The 16,733-nt window shown below is 41.6% G+C and overlaps 1 protein-coding gene across 4 annotated transcripts in view; it reads left to right on the forward strand.

Annotated features, from left to right (window-relative positions):
* The window catches only part of GAB2 (GRB2 associated binding protein 2), a 171,386-nt gene that overhangs the window by 129,109 nt on the left and 25,544 nt on the right, over positions 1-16,733 (forward strand). For all 4 annotated transcript variants that reach the window (XM_058545517.1, XM_058545519.1, XM_058545518.1 and 1 more), the window contains exon 3: positions 13,719-13,962. In XM_058545517.1, the coding sequence (XP_058401500.1) occupies positions 13,719-13,962 (244 nt within the window). The remainder of the gene's footprint in view (positions 1-13,718; positions 13,963-16,733) is intronic.

Consider the following 16,733-nt stretch of genomic DNA (forward strand, 5'->3'; position numbering starts at 1 on the left):
CCCCATTTCTATTTTGCCCACTCTCAAAAACATTTTTGTTGTGTGTGATTAATATGTTTATCAAATAAATCTTGCCGACCTTCCTGATTTGAGATGCGTTATACTTAGGTTGAGGTGCTCAAAAACAAAGATGTCTCTTTAAATGCACTGTTACTACTAATAATAACAGCCAAGGGGCCAGCCCAGTGGCACAGCAGTTAAGTTTGCACATTCCACTTCCCTGGCCTGGGATTTACCGGTTGGGATCCTGGGCGTGGACCTACGCACCACTCTCAAGCCACGCTGAGGCGGCGTCCCACATAGAAGAACTAGAAAGACCTACAACTATGTACTGGGGGCTTTGGGGAGAAAAAAGAAGAAAAGAGGAAGAAGCTCAGGGTCAGTCTTCCTCAAAAGAAAAAAATTAAAACAGCTAATATTTACATAGAGCTTACCATGTATGAGGCAGTGTTATATAGTATTTCACAGATCTTAACTCATATAATCCTATGAGGTAGATACCTATTATTATTTCCATTTTACAGATGAGGAAACTGAGGCACAGAGAAGTTCAGTAACTTTCCCTAGTTCATACAACTAGCAGGTAAAGGACCTAGGATTCAAAATCAGACAGTCTGGCTCCAGAATCTGTGCTCTTAACTATTAAGCCATAGTCTGAAATTCTAGATGTAGTTCCTTCCCTCGAGCTATCGCAGTACCTCTGGAGGGTCTTCAGTGCATGCACAAAGACCTGGGGAAAACCCACTACTGTCTCTGCTCTTTTGTGATGACCTTCTCTGGCTTTGCCCACCTAGCTGCTTTCCCTACATTCCTTTAAGAGGACATTACACAGAGTTCTTGCTGCTTTTAGTTTCACCCTTAGCCAACTTTTCTCCTTTAACATAAACCATAGCTTCAGTTTTCTCTGAATCTTGGAAAGATGTTTTCATCCCTGCTAGTCTACATAATTATAAACAGAGCTTGAGGGCCCAGCTGTGGGGCTTGGCTATTGGTGGATACATTTTCCCCTTAAATTCATCAGAGCAGTGGCCCTCTGGAGAAAGGCACCAAGGACGTACTTCTCATATGATTGGTGATCTGAGTGGAAAATGCTTTGGACTGAGGGACCAGAGACCTGGGTTCTGATTCTGGGTCTGTGGTTTACTTGCATTATGAACCTGGGCCAACCATTTGTTCATCAAGCACTGTTTTAGACACTGGGTATGTTAGTTCAGGTTCTTGGAGAAGCAGCTGTCAAGATGAGTTTAGATGTGCAAGAGATTTATCGGGTTAAACACCTGTGAGGGATAACGGGTGGGAGCCAGAGAAGGGCAGGAAGCCTTTGGTGGGATGCAGGTCTGAGACCTGTGATGGAGAGAAGGCAGGAAGGAGGATCAGTCTGCAATGCAGTTCTAAGACCATTTCAGCCAGGTCAGTGGAAGTTTTCGAGCCAAGGTCTCCCATTAAAGGAGTACTGTGTCTCACAGGAACAGGCCTGTATTAGTACTTCTGCCATTCTTTGTCACTGGATAAGAACAGGCCATGGAAAGTTGAGGATGCAGAGGGGCCAGCAGCTGGGGTTGTCAGTCAATTATGCTACCCACATCAGGAGATCTAAGAGGCATATTTTTATGGCCACCACACTGAAGCATCAATGATGAACAGAACATGTGAGGTTCAAACTCTTAAAGGGGCTTATAGTCAAGTGGGAAGAGACAGATCAAAAACAAAATGTTTAAATGGTAGCAATAAGTGCTTTGAAGAAAAGACAAAGTCATGTAAAAAGGAGTGACTAGAAAGGCACTTAGGTCAAGTGATCGGGAAAGGCCTCTCTGGGTATTGGTTTCTTTATTAGTCATATTAAAATAGATTTCTTTTTTAAATTCCACTGAATAGTTGTGTAGCATTTGTAATTTATAGGTATATGCTTTTCATCTACGCTCACATAGAGCTGCACAGTAGAATGAGCCCTCAACTTGGTGTGAAAAAGACTTAGGTTTGAATCCTGGTTAGGGCATTTTCTAAGATTCTGTAACATTGAATGAGTCATTTTATTTGTCTGAGTCTTAGTTTCTTCATATGTTAAATGAATTTGCAAAGATCACTGCCCTGCCAACTTTTCAGGGCTGTTATAAATGTCAAAGTTGTTGAAAGCAGCCTACAGTTGGAAAATAAATTTTTAAAAAATTCCTTTTAGAATAGCATAAAAATAAAATACTCAGGAATCAGTTCAACAAAAAACATGCAAGATCTCTATACAGAAAATGACAAAACATTGCTAGGAGAAATTAAAGACCCAGTAAATGTAGAACAATATGTCATGAAGTAGAACATTCAATATTGTTACTATGTCACTTCTCACCAAATTGATCTATAAATTGAGTCCAATCTCTGTATAATCCCAGCAGCCTTTTTTTGTATTACTTGGTACCAAAGCAAATTAGAAGGTACTATATGCACATATGAAAATGTTACTATTTTTTCAAAGACTATGTCAATAATACTTCTGACCTTTTTCAGTCATTAGTGTTGGACTTTGTAGAGAACTTCAGGAAACCATGTTAGATTATTAGATGAAAGCTATTTTCATTTTCCTCAGAAGTAGAAAAGTATACTCAGAGCTTATAATGTTTGTTGTTATTCCAGTTAGATGTAGTACTAGAAAAACACTGAACTGAGAAACAAGAGATTGACATCCTTGCCCAGGTCTGCCACTCAGTCACTGGTAAGAAAATCACTTGTTCTCTCTGGGCCTTAGATTTCTTATCAGTAAAATAAAATATTGAACTAAATGATCCCTTGGTCATTTCCAGACCTGTGCATTTGTAATATGGAAGAAGAAGTGGTTAAGGATCAAAAAGAACAATATGGTTCTTTTTTCCAAGCCTGCCAATACAAGTTTATCATGTTATTCTCTTGAAGCTTTTGATTCTGTGTGCAGACCAGAAACTAGCATGTTGTTTGTACCCAAGATGTGCTAAAATGTAAATGAATATGATTTCTTATAATAATACTAACGACCTCTCCAAACTGGCTTTTCTTGTGATTCTGCCTCTTGATTATTTCAGAGCATAAGTTTGGGATTCACTGGTCTTGGTTTCAGCTTACTTTTGTCTCCTTAGTGATGAACTTAAATTAGATGCTAATGTATTGAAAGAGGACATGATTATACAAACTAGAATGAAAACTTCTAGTCCAAGAGTTGGCAAACGTTCTCTGTGAAGGGCCAGATAGTAAATATTTTAGTCTTTACCACTCAAATATTCTCTGTCACAAGTACTCAACTTTGCCATTGTAGCCTATAAGCACCATAAACAATATGTAAATGAATAGATTTAGCTGTGTGCCAATAAAACTTTATTTATAAAAACAGGCACTGGACCAGATGTGACTTACGGGCCGTAGTTTGCCACTCCTTGTTCTAGTGTAATAATATGCCTTGGTGGGCCTGCTCAGATATATGTACATATGGTCTTAGTGTGTTGGCCCTCCTAGTGGTATTAAAAAGGCAACGCTCCCTTTTGGAGTGGGAAAAAACCTAGAGTTGCTGAGGTGTCAAAGACGCAAGGCTGGAAGATGAGTAACGAAGCTGCAGATGTGAAGCCAGGAGATTATTGTGACACCAGGACTGGAGGCAGTGGCTGAGAAAGAGCTGCCAGCTAGAAGTTGGGTCCTGCCAGGCTCTCTGCCCCTGCAGTCCTCTGCTCAACACACAAAGGCCAGTTGAGTCCATTTGCACCCTCTGGGACCAATCCTGGCTCTGATCAGATCCTGAAGGTCTCTGAACACCAAGTTTAAGATCTTCTCCCACACCAGGTTACCTCCCACGATGGAGTTCTGGGAGAACTTCCCTTTGTGGAGCACTCATGTGCAGGAACTATGGCATTTCTTTACTCGGTAGGACAACCCTACAGGTAGCTGTTTTGCAAGTTAGGGCTCTTAGATTAAGATGCCATCCCTAGGTTCCATAGCTAGTAAGCTGAGATTCAGATTGTAAAATCCATTTTCCTTTCCCTGTACCGCGCTGCCTCTCCTGAAGCCAAAGTTCTGCTTCAGATAATGCTGCAGATCTCATAATTCTCTAGGCAAGCTGGAGCTCTTAGAATTCCAGGCTCGCCATCCAAATAGAGCAGTTTCAGGTATTGTTTGTGTGATTATTGCTACTGTAATGATTCCTAAGTTCCCACCATTGTAATGTCTGACACTCGTGTTTCACACTGATTGCCAGTTGTCTCTTAGTGAAAGTCACTGTAAAAGAAGGAGAGAGAAGCTTACCTCTTTTAAGTTGGTTAGCTTAAAAATACAGTGATGTATTTTCGATATTTTTGTGGAAAGGTCGCAAGGGTCAAATGCATCATTGACATGTGAGCTTATGGTGCCCACTAGATGGAATGATTCCCATGGGAATGCTAATGGATTCCCAAAGTTCCTTGGGGGAAGGGAGAAGTGCTGCCCTGAATATAAATTTGCTCTTTCCAGCTGCAATATAAGCTCATAGAGCAAGGACCAGATCCACGCTTTTTGACAGGCCTGCAGCTCCTAGCGTAATGCCCACAGTCAGTGCTCATGACCCTGAGTAAATGACAAGAGTGCTTCATTTCCAAATATGGATTAACTCTTTGAGGGGGACCACCCAGCCACCCCAAGCCCCACTCCAAGGAGCGGGAGTAAGGTCTGCACAACTGAGATGTGCTGTAAGTGTGGCAGGTAAGGTGAGAACAAAGCTCGTAACTTGATCTCTCTAAAATGAACAGGACAATGCATGGCTAAATATAGACTGGCTGTCCAGAAACAGAAACACACACAACCCAGAAAACTCACTAAGAGATAACAGTTCCTTCCACCCTAAAGAACAGTTTATGTTTGGATCCTGGAGCTAGTCATTCATTTTTCTGACCCAAGGAGGAAGGATTCTGACAAAACTTACTGCCGTGGTGTGTTTGTCAGACACCTTCTTGTTCTAATCTGGACGTTTGCTAGGCACAGAGCATTGTGCTAAACACCATCAGAGAAACAAAGATGGTCTAGATCCTGACCTCTAACAGCTCACAGTCTAGTTTTGTATGACAGATTTGTGAATTCCCAACAACAAATAAACAGCAAAATGAAATACTATAAAAAGTTTAGAGGAAGCCATGGTTAATTCTAACTAGAAGCTTATGGAAAGCATGGTATTTGCTCTGGGCCTTAGTTTCCCATCTCTAAAATAAGATGCCCCGGGGCAAAGAAGGTTATGTGAGGATGTGTGACCAGGGACTGCGACATGCCTCTAAGCTACAGCCACTCGCTCTCTTTCCCCTGTGCCCTTCACAGAATCGATTTCTGCTAAAGTATACCGAGAGATCGTATGTGTTAAGGTCAGGATGTTCTGACTTGGCTCTCAGAGCTCTGAGATGGTGTTCTTTCTCAGCTCCTTCCTAGGAAGGGGGTTGGGGAAGCATAGTCCCTGCAAAGTCTCACGAGGTCTCATGTTACTGCCTGTCTCTGCCTCCTTTTTCTTCCTCTGCTTTATAGTTTTTATAAACACTGGGAGACTTATATTTTTGAACTTGGGGAATTATTTATACTAGTCTTTAGTAGTGTGATCCAGCAAATGTTTACTAACCATGCAAATATGAGTAAGATTGTAAACTCATAATAAAATAACAGTCCCGCCCGCCAGTGTCCTGGTGATCAGATCTCCTGACTTGATTGCCCCTACATACACACATACACGCACACTCTCTCTCTCACATTATAGAGAATACATCTTCATTCACGTTGATACATCCTTTTTTTTGGTACGGTAGAAGGACCGCTGGACTGGGAGATCTGAATTCTAATTCCAGGATTCACATCTGACCCACTGTGTGGCCTTGGACAAGTAGCTTTACCTTTCTGGGCCTCAGTTTCTCCAACTGTACATGAGAAATTTGGGGGCGTTGGGAGGATGGCAGTGATAAGACAGAGACTGGACTCCGGGGCCCCTTCCAATTGCCATATTATGTGAGTTATTGTTTAGAGTGAAACCATTTTGTGTTTGGCCTTAAATTTTTGAATAACTCCTCTAATTATGATGTGTGCAAGAGGATTTTGAAGATTATTTCTTCTTAAATAATTTCAGGCTTGGGATTGTAAGTTATAATGACAGAGAGCTGTTGGTCCAATCTTGCCCTCAGCACCTGTCAACATGCTTTTGTTTTTAGAATCCTCCACACATCTGATCCTTGTCTTTCAGTTAGCTTTCTATGGGGACCACTCACCCCATAGAATCCTATACCATTTTCTGTTTTCAGAATTCTTTCATCAGTCATCTTCTACCTGTTAGAAACCTTAATGTTACCACTGTTCCACTTCTAGGAATAAATGATGGAAAGAACTAGTGTCAAGCCAACAACCATTTATTGAGTATTTAATAATTACTATTTACTCATATTTCATCTCATCAGATCCTCAAAAGAACCCTGTAAGGTGGATGTTCTCTTTGGCATTTGACAGCATAGGAAGTGAGGTACAGAGAGATCAAAAATTTTGCCCAAGGCCTTGCGGTAGAATAATTTCAGAACCTGGACTCCCATGTTTCTGAACCCATGTCAGGGTTCTTTCTGTTACAGATTGTTCCTTCGGAGGGGCCCATAGACAGATGATATGAAGGGCCAGTGAGAACATGGATGGTTTCCAATTTATAATTTTGATGATACAAAGAAAGATTTTTGAAAGAATTTGTTCTTTCATTTGGTTTTCAGACCTTGCTTTGCCCTTGATTTTTCAGCCGACCCTAATTCCTCTGCCTCAGAATTAAGAACCAGAGATTGTTAAAAACCAAACCAGCAGAGCTTAATCTAAATCTCTGTGTAAATATGACTCAGTAGGTCTTACGTGGAGCAGCTCTCTTAAGTTTCCCAAAGATGACTTTGATGTGTATCCCTGATCTAATCCAGGTTCTTCCTTTTATAAATAGAGAAAACGAGGCCCAGGAAGGTGAAATGGCATGCCCAAGGCCCCTCAGCCAGTTCACAGCAGACCTAGGCCTAGACCCTTAGTCTCTTATTTGACTTTGCCTCCCATAAAGCTAATACCCTTCACCTGATAGGGATCTTGTGGGATCTCTTTTCTCTACATGGGTGAAAATGATTGGCTTTGAAGACAGTGAGATCTATTTCAGATCTAGGCTTTGCCGCTTTCTAGCTGTGTGACCCCAGAGCTTATTATTTTTTATTTATTTTTTTTTGTGAGGAGGACTAGCCCTGAGCTAACATCCGGTGCCAATCCTCCCCTTTTTTTTTTCTTGAGGAAGATTGGCCCTGGGCTAACATCCGTGCCCATCTTCCTCTACCTTATATGGGACGCCGCCGTGGCATGGCTTGCCAAGCAGTGCGTTGGTGCGTGCCCGGGATCCAAACCTATGAACCCCGGGCCGCCGCAGTGGAGCGCGCACACTTAATCGCTGCGCCACCGGGCCCCAGAACTCATTATTAACTTCTCAGTTTTTTCATTAAAAAAAAAAATGGAGATAGTACTATCTACTTCATAAGGTAGACTAGAGACACATAGTAGGTGCTTAGTAAATGGCAGCTATGATTATTATAGTCCATATTGTCCTTTTTGTTCTCGTTCATTCTGCATATAACATCTATCCAGGGTATAGTTGTGACTAAAACAGTGATAACAATTACCTTCTGAGCATCCACTATAGCTTGGAAAGCAACGCCATACGTCTTGGCCAATTTCAAGGTTTCTGCCAGTTTCATGTATACTCCAGGAGTAGGTGCATTGCGAAGGGTGGAGTTCCATGCTAAATGCTTTATATAAATGATCTCCCATCCTCACAGCAGCCCTACAAAGTATGTATTCTCCCTGTTGAACAAGTGAGGATCAAAGAGGTTTGTGTAACTGTCCAGGGCCACAGAGCTAGGAGTTAGCAGAGCCAGGCTTTGCCTCCATCCCGGGCTCCAGCATGAGCTTTGGTCTACCACTTTGTGGGTTCTGAGACCCACTGAAGCTTGGGGTGGGGATTTTAGGGGGAAAGGATAAAGATAAAAAGGGCATTGAGATAAGGGAACCAGTCGTTATTGGCCAGTCATCTTTTCCAGAAACTCCCGCCAACTGCCCCTTTCCTGCTCCTGTTATCACTAGCCACTTGATGGCTGGGCTGGGCTAGGCTGGGCTGGGCTGGGCTGGGCTGGGCTGGGCTTGGCTTGCCTGGGCTGGGCTGAGCTGAGCTGAGCTGAGCTGAGCTGGGCTGGGCTGGGCTGAGCTGAGCTGGGCTAGGCTCCTCCACTGAAATCCTTCAGAGCTTTCCTGTTCTAGAGTTTTTCAAGAAGGTGGGAGGAGTGTTTGTATGCTGGGCAGGCTTCCCAGGGGTGATTGTGGAAAGGAAGGAGAGTGATTTTGTAGGGCCCTAAAAAGAAGCCAGGATGAAGAGGAAAAAATAAAACCCTGTTTAAAAGAAAACAAATTGACTCAGGCATTTTCTGCCATTATCTTTAGTCTAGACTTGGAGATAGAAGCCCAGGCCAGGAGTTTGGAAAAGTCCATTTTCTTCTTGCTGTGTAAGTGACCTTCCTAATGACCCAAGACACATCATTACAACAGCCTTACAGCCACGTACCAAAAACAGCCCAGACACACATTGTTTAATGTTTTCCTTTATCTTTACCATTCTTTCCTTCCCTCAAGAGGTACCCAGGCAATAAAAATAAATCCTGTTAACGTTTTATGGGAATGCACAGATTTGTTTTCATACCCTTATCTCATTCACCTTTTGTGACAGCCTCACGAGACAGATAGGCAGGCCAAGGATTATTCTCCCAATTTGATAGGTATGGGACTAAAGCTCAGAGAGAGACCTGTCCGTGATTTCATAACTAGTTAATGGCAGAGCTGGAACTGGATCCCCAGTCTCCTGACTCCTGTCACATGCATGAGGTCCACTCACTGTGAGATGGAATTTCAACCTGCTTGGATCTTTTGACCCCAAACCATAAGTTCTTGCTATTTTGTGTTGCTGAAATTCCCACTGCCTTGCTATGATTATAGGGTGAAGCCCTGAACAGTGGGGTTGGAGGAGATGTAGGGAACCGAAGGTAGGAAAGGGAGAATGTCTCTTACTCAGTATACTTTAGTAAGGACTTGATATTTACTGAGTGTTCAATTTTCTCTTCAAAGAGGAAATAATGAAAAACTAAAGGTTAGATATATTTAATTAGACTACTGTTAATCTCTTGCATATACTTAACACTTCATACTTTACAAAGGGCTTTATGCATGTGTGTGTGTGTGTGTGTGTTTTTAATTCACATACCATATATCATTCATTTAAAGTGTACAAGTCAGTGTTTTTTAGTATATTCACAGGGTTGTGCAGCCATCACCACCATCTAATTTTGGAACATTTTAATCGCCTCAAAAAGAAATCTCATACCCATTAGCAGTCACTTCCCATTCCCCATCCTCTCGCCAGCCCTAAGCAACCCCTAATCTTCTTTCGGTCTCTATATATTTACCAATTCTAGACATTTAATATAAATAAAATCTAGCTTCTTTTTATTTAGCACAATGTTTCAAGGTTCATACATGTTGTAATATGTATCCATACTTTATTCTGTTTACTGCTGAATAATATTCCATTGTTTGGATATGCCGCATTTTGTTTATTTATTGATCAGTTTACAGGCATTCGGGTTGTCTCCACTTTTGGCTGCTATGAATAATGCTGCTATGAACATTCATGTACAAGTTTTTGTATGGACATATGTTTTTGTTTCTCCTGAGTATGTGCCTACAAGTGGAATTGCTGGGTCATATGGTAACTCTTTTTGAGGAACTGTCAAACTGTGTGTGTGTTTATAAATTTACTAAGATATATTTCCCATACCGTGAAATTCACCCATTTACAGTATACAGTTTAGTGGTTTTAGTATTTCACAGGGTTGGGCAACCATCACCACAATCTAATCTTAAAAAATTTTCATCACTTCAAAAAGAAAACACCATCCTCATTAGCAGTCATGTTCCCTTCCCACTCCCCCATCCCAGCCCCCAGGAAACTGCTAGTCTACTTTCTGTCTTTATGGATTTGCCTATTCTAGACATTTCACATAAATAAAATCATACAGTCTATAGTCTTTTATCACTGGCTTCTTTCACTTAGCATAGTGTTTTGAAGATTCATCCATGTTGTACCATGTATTAGTATTTCATTCATGCGGCTGAATAATATTCTATTGTATAGATATATCACATTTTGTTTATCCAATCTCTACCTCTCTCACCATTTGGCATTCTCCTTGTATGTCTCTGTTTTCTCTTCTTATAAGGACACCAGTCATTAGATTAGGGTGCACCCTAATCCAGTATGACCTCATTTTAACTCATTCTAATTTAATTACATATGCAAAGACCCTATTTTCAAATAAGGTCACATTCTGAGGTTCTAGGTAGATGTGAGTTTTGGAGGGACACTATTTAACCCAGTATAGGCACCAAGGAATAATCATATAAATTCAGGTAGAAATCTTTTAAAGTTGCAAGCAGAAGTGGGATTTTGGTAAGGGTTAGTGCCAAAACAGCTTTGAAAGAACTTCTCTGGAGCTGCAGACCATAATGGAGCTCACTGGTTTTATAGACATAGCTTTATGTTGGTAGAAAAAAATTCCAAGCATCTGTGGGCCCAACTCATCCTAACCCCTACTTCATCTTATTAACAGACTTTGAAAACCTCTCTGATTTTGACCACAGGAAATAAGCATATTTGGATTTTTGTGCCAGGGAAAATTCTTTTATTCATTCAACAAATATGTATTGAATAGCCACTATATACTGGGACTGTTCTAGGCACTGGGAATGCAGAAGTGACTAGAACACATTTTGAGTACCTAAACATGTAGAGTTTTCTAGACCCTTTATGCATTTCATCCTTATAACCACCATATGTCAGTTTGTAAATAAGGAAACTGAGACTCAGAGAGGTGAAATGATTTCTCCAGTTCTACAGGTAGACAGGCTGGGTCACAGATTTGATTCCACAGCCTGAGCTGGAGGCAGAGGACACCAGAGGTGAGGACAGATCACTCCTCTTCTATACAGACCCACAGCCCAAACATTCAACATAGGGGACATGAAGGATGTTTTGGGTGACAAGGCAGGATAAGGAGGTTGGGACAAAATGGCGTTTCTTGTCAGACTGGGGAACCTGGACTTGATTCTGAAGGCAGTGAGGAGTCTGAATGTTATTGAGGCGGTATGACTTATTATGGTATGTACTTCATTTATTTAATCAACACATATTTATGGAGTTGTGTCACACACTGGGCTTGATGCTAGGTATAAAACTGTTACAGAAGAGACAGAATCTCTGCCCTCACTGAGTTTACAGCCTAATGTATGGAGTGATGAGAGAGAGGTTGGTATTTTCCTGAATTTCTGTTTGAAACACAGGGTAATACTGGTGAGGAACAAGGTTGAAAAAATAAACAGGAAAACGGTTTTAAAAAGAGAGAGCTTTGTAAGTCATCCCGAGGATAACAGGGATCCATTGAAGAATTTTAAGCAGGGCAGTGACATAATAATGTGATGTGGTTGTTGAGAAACAGGAAAGAGTCATAGATAATGCCTAGGTTTCTGGCTTGGAGACCTGATTAGATGGTGATGTTGATGTACTTCACTGAGATAGAGAACACAGGAGGAGGGTGAGGAGATCAGTTGAGATTGTTGAGCTTGACTTGCTTGTGGGACATCTGAATGGAGGTGCCCAGCAGACGGAGGGATATTCAACAGGGAGCCCAGGAGAGAGAACTGAGCTAGAGATTAAGATTTGAGAGTTGTCATCACATAGGTGGTAACTGAGGCTGTGAGAGTGGACAGGATACCCCAGGAGAGTCTCCAGAGTGAGAGTGAAGCTGTAGGAGAGTCTGGGGCAGAACCCTGAAGACTGCCCCCATTGAAGGGGTGGGCAGAGGAGGAGGAGTCTAAAAAGACCATGGAGAATGTAGAATCGCTCCAGAGGCTTTCTCTTTGCACCTTCCCTGTGTCTTCTCAGGCAGCAGCTTGTGTTCATTCCCTGGCGCCATGGCTACTCCGTCCCCTAGCATAAAGCCTCTGTGCTCTGCCATTAGAGAGTTCATCTTGCAAATCTAATGGAGTAATGAAGCCATTGATTCTGTTAACAAACGTCCAGTTCACTACGAGATCTATAATGGGAATTCATTTAGGAGGTCAATACAGCTGTCACTGGAATAGTTTTTCCCCAGAGGCCTATGGCTTTTTTTGTTGTACACTGGCAGAAGTTGTCCTGCCTAGCATCAGGAAGACTGGAGAGTAATTAATACTGTAGAGCATTAATGAGCTGGTGGTCCTGCCTAGGGCTATAAGAAGAGTACAGCCTGAAATAGGTCAGATAACAGGGAGTGAAAACAGAACTATGTCCCCTCTGAAATGATTTGAATAACCCTAGAAAGCCACCATCATCACCACTAAAGCATTATCCCTCACTAGCTATCACATCACCAGAAATTACATCTTTAAACCTTTATTTGTTTTGAACAAAAAGTTTCGCTGTTGGAATTATTGTATGCTGAATGACTGTTTTTGCTTATTCTGCAAACACAAACTAAGAACTTCCTATGTACCTGGTCTTTATTAGGTAAATGCTGGGGCTATAGAGGTAACAACATCAGTTCTTAGAAACCCATGGGCTGGACAAGGAAGCAGAGTGACGTAATGAAGCATGAGCCAAGTGCTGTTGGCACCTAGAAGAAGATGGAGTCCAGGAAGGTTTCAGAGAGAATATGATATCCATGTAGCGTCTTAAAGTCTACATATGAGTGCCAGGAGAGCAGAAGTGAAAGCTAGGCGAAAGGTACAGCATAAGCCAAAAACAAAGAATCATAAAAGAAGCTGGTGTGTTCAGGACTGATGAAGCTTCCATATGCCTTGGGTATGGGAGGAGAAAAGCAGGAAATAGGTCAGACTGTGAAAGGCCTTGTATGTTATGCTAAGGAATTTGGACTAAGCTTGGAGAGCCAGCCAAATGAATAATGCCCTTGGCTTGGGGTGTAGCACTCTAAGCTATTATCTGTCTTTAATACCTCGCTTCCTTTCTAACACAACAGACGAGACTTTAAGATAAGAGTTAAGAGAAAAAAAGACCGATAGAGAGTAGTGGGTACAAGAGTTGGGGAGTGGGGAACATCGCTATCCTCAGAGGACTTGGAAGGGCAGGCAGGAGGAGCTGGGACCAGTCGTAAGGGACAGCTCCAAATATATTTGTGCTTTTATCATTAATACAGTAAGGCACAGTCCAGGACCTCAGTGAATGAGTCTCCAGGATGCAAAGCTTCATTTAACAAAGCTAGCCTTAGCTTTGAGGGAGGAGATGAGAACAGGAGCCCCCAAAGAGAAGGAAGGCAGTGGTACTCAGTACCCCAGAGGCTGGCCTTGCCTGAGGGCTGGAGTCACATTCCTGGACACAGGTAGCCACACCTCCTGGAAGTGGGCCAGATCCTGGGCAGTATCTGCCCAGGTTGTGATAGAGAGTGGCCTCCAGGTGACTCCAGGAGCAGTACAGAGGTATAGACCCAGGAGGCCACAGCCCTCCTTTCTGGGAGGGCAGAGCGGGGGCAGGTGTGTGATAAGGAGGGAATGCTGCTGCTGGATCATTGCCTCTGCTCTTAATATTTCTTCTTCCTCTGACAGCCACTTTGAGATAAGGACACCTTTCCTTCCTTTTTCATTCACAGAGCTCTTTCTCCTTTTCACAGACTCCCTGAGAAACATTTCCTCAGCCAGTCATGGCCCCCGCTCTTCTCCAGCTGAGCTCAGCAGCTCCAATCAGCACCTTCTCCGAGAACGAAAATCCTCAGCCCCATCGCACTCCAGCCAGCCAACCTTGTTCACATTTGAACCCCCTGTGTCAAACCACATGCAGCCCACCTTGTCCACCAGTGCACCTCAGGAGTATCTCTACTTGCACCAGTGCATAAGCCGGAGAGCAGAAAATGCAAGGTAGGAGCCTGCTGTGAACAGTAGCTGGTAGAGTGACCACTCACAGGGCCTAGTACTTTTCAGTCTCTGTTTTTTCATTTTAAAGACAAAGAAGTAAAATGTTACATCTTTTCGGGTAAGCAAATATATATTTATAGGACAAAACACCATTTTTTCGCTTAGGTAACCTTCACATTTTATTGGTATCATCTATGTTGCTATACAGTGATAATTGGCTTCCAGAGAAACCTCCCATTATCAAAAATCATGCTATAAAAATTTTCTGTTTTCTTTGGGGAAAAAAGGCATTAAGGGCTAGAGTTTCAGAACTGAAAAAAAGTCAGTTTACTTGTTGGCCTTAAGAGTATAGCTATAAAACCTTACCATTATTGAACAAATACATATTTCACTTTTGCTCTAGAGCTGCACTGTTCCATATGGTAGCCACTATCCACATGTGGCTATTCAAATTAATTAAAATTAAATTAAGTTAATTACAGTTAAATAAAATTTAAAATTAAGTTCCTCCATTGCACTAGCCACATTTCAAGTGCTCAGTAGCCACACATAGCTAGTGGCTACCATACTGGATAATACAGATAGCAAACATTTTTATCATCACAGAAAGTTCTAGAGCTAGGACTCCCTGCTTTAAAAAAACTGTCTTTGTCTTTCTAACACCACCAGCGCTCTCTCAAGTGCAGAGCCTATACATATTTTTATTACCTTTTGTTCTCATTTTTAGGATAAACAAAAGCACAGAGCTGATGGGCTTTGCCACAGCTGGTTCCCAATTGCTACCATGGCTGGCAAATTACAAATCATGTTCCTTAATTAATTAATGTAGAAATATCTAATTTGTATTATGAAAATTAAAGCAATTAGAGAATTGGCTGTATTAATGTATCACTCTCACAATATTTTCATGGATAATCTCTCTTGAACCAGTCAAACACACTGAGAGATGGCCAGTGTAGATCATTTATCTCTATTTCATAGATGAAGAAACTGAGACTCACAACTAATAAAGGACTAGAACCCAGGTCTTCTCATTTCCAGTTCTGTACTCACTTCTCGACACTATGCTACTGTGATTCTGGTTTTCTGAGTTATTTACCATGACACAACAGGCTCCCAACACTTAATCTTAAGGCTGCCTCAGATACCCATTTTCCTGAAGCAGCATGATTCATTTCTGTGAACTTGCACTAGTTCAGCCTTCATCAGCTTATACATGAAGAGCTGAGTTCTAAGAAGGCAGAATGAATTAGCCAAGATCACAAGTTAGTGGCAGAACTGTAAATAGCACCTGATTTTCCTGAGTCACAGACCAGAGAATCTGTGATATAATGAAAAGCATCTTACAGGCTTTGGAGTCAGTCAGATATAGGTTCAAATTCAGGTTCTGCCACTTCATTGTGATCTTGGCCAACTTATTTAACCTTCCTGACCTTCAGTGTCTTTATCTGCAGAATGGGAATAATTAATTCAGTGGCTTACTAATGAGCATAAAATGACAAAACATACATAAACTACCCAGCAGTAGACGCTCAGTACATATTACCAGTTGTTCTCCTGTGCCCCATCCCCTTCTACGACGTGTATGATTGCCTGGGAGTAGAGATGTGAGGTCTTACAATCCTGGTTCTAGGGAAAGACAAAATCCTTTATAATAGTGCCTCTCAAATTTTCATGTACATGTGAAATACTTGAGGATCTTGTTGAAATCCTGATTCTGATTCAGTAGACCTGAGTAGGTCCTGAGATCCTAAACTACAAATGATGCCAGTGCAGATTGTCTGCAGATCACACTTTAAGTAGAAGGCCTTATATAATGTTAACAACCACCACCACCCCCACTCCCATGATACTGCTAAAGCAACAGAGAACAAATATATAAATGTCTCTGCTTGAATTAGCAGTTAGGGCCCACTCTCTGCATCCCCACCTCTCTAAAACCTCCCTTCATCTTCCTAGCTGGAATTCATTTCTGCTGTGAATTCTCATGGCAGTTTTTGATCCTCTCTCTCACAGCGCTTGGAACTTTCTGCTTCCTAATATGGATTTTTATATTAATAGATTACTACTCTTTGAAGACAGGACCCAGGGCACACAGTAGGTGCCTAATAAATATTTGAACAAATCCGTGTTGTAGAGAGATAACGTAATAGAGGAGATAGAACTTATCTATAGCTGGGGAAGCAGCTTTATTGTGGCGCCTTGACCAAGCTGTGATTTTCTCTGTCTTTGTTTTCTCTTGTGTAGGTGTGGGAGCAAGAAGGTGATAAGCAGGATCTCAGGGAGATTTTTGGAAAAAATAAGTTCAAACATTTTTTGCAGACTTCCAAGGGGGGCGTGGAGGGTGGGAAGGAAGCTTTCTTCAGTCCAGAAAAACTGTATAGTTTCTGATAGTAGTAGAGTAGCTTGCATGATACTAAACATACTGTAACAATTATAAACTCTGGACAAAACATAAAAAAACAACTGTTTGAAGGCACTGAAGAACAATGAAAAAGCAGGCAGAAACTGGAAGAGATGTGACTCTTAAAAGGAGGGACCCACACTGGGTGGGTCCAATTTACATGTTTTTTCCTATGGAGGAAATTCCTATAACATATCATCCAAAATGTTCAGTATACAATGAGAAATTGCTAGACACAGGAAAAAACTGTAAAAGTTGACCCATAGTTGAAAGAACTCAGTTCTTTCAAATTTTGGAGCTAGCATACAAAGATTTTAAAATGATTGTTAATTGCTTTCATCTGTGGGATGAAAATGGATAATAAGTGAAG

Source organism: Diceros bicornis, chromosome 7, assembly GCF_020826845.1.
Source record: "Diceros bicornis minor isolate mBicDic1 chromosome 7, mDicBic1.mat.cur, whole genome shotgun sequence".
Taxonomy (NCBI): domain Eukaryota; kingdom Metazoa; phylum Chordata; class Mammalia; order Perissodactyla; family Rhinocerotidae; genus Diceros; species Diceros bicornis.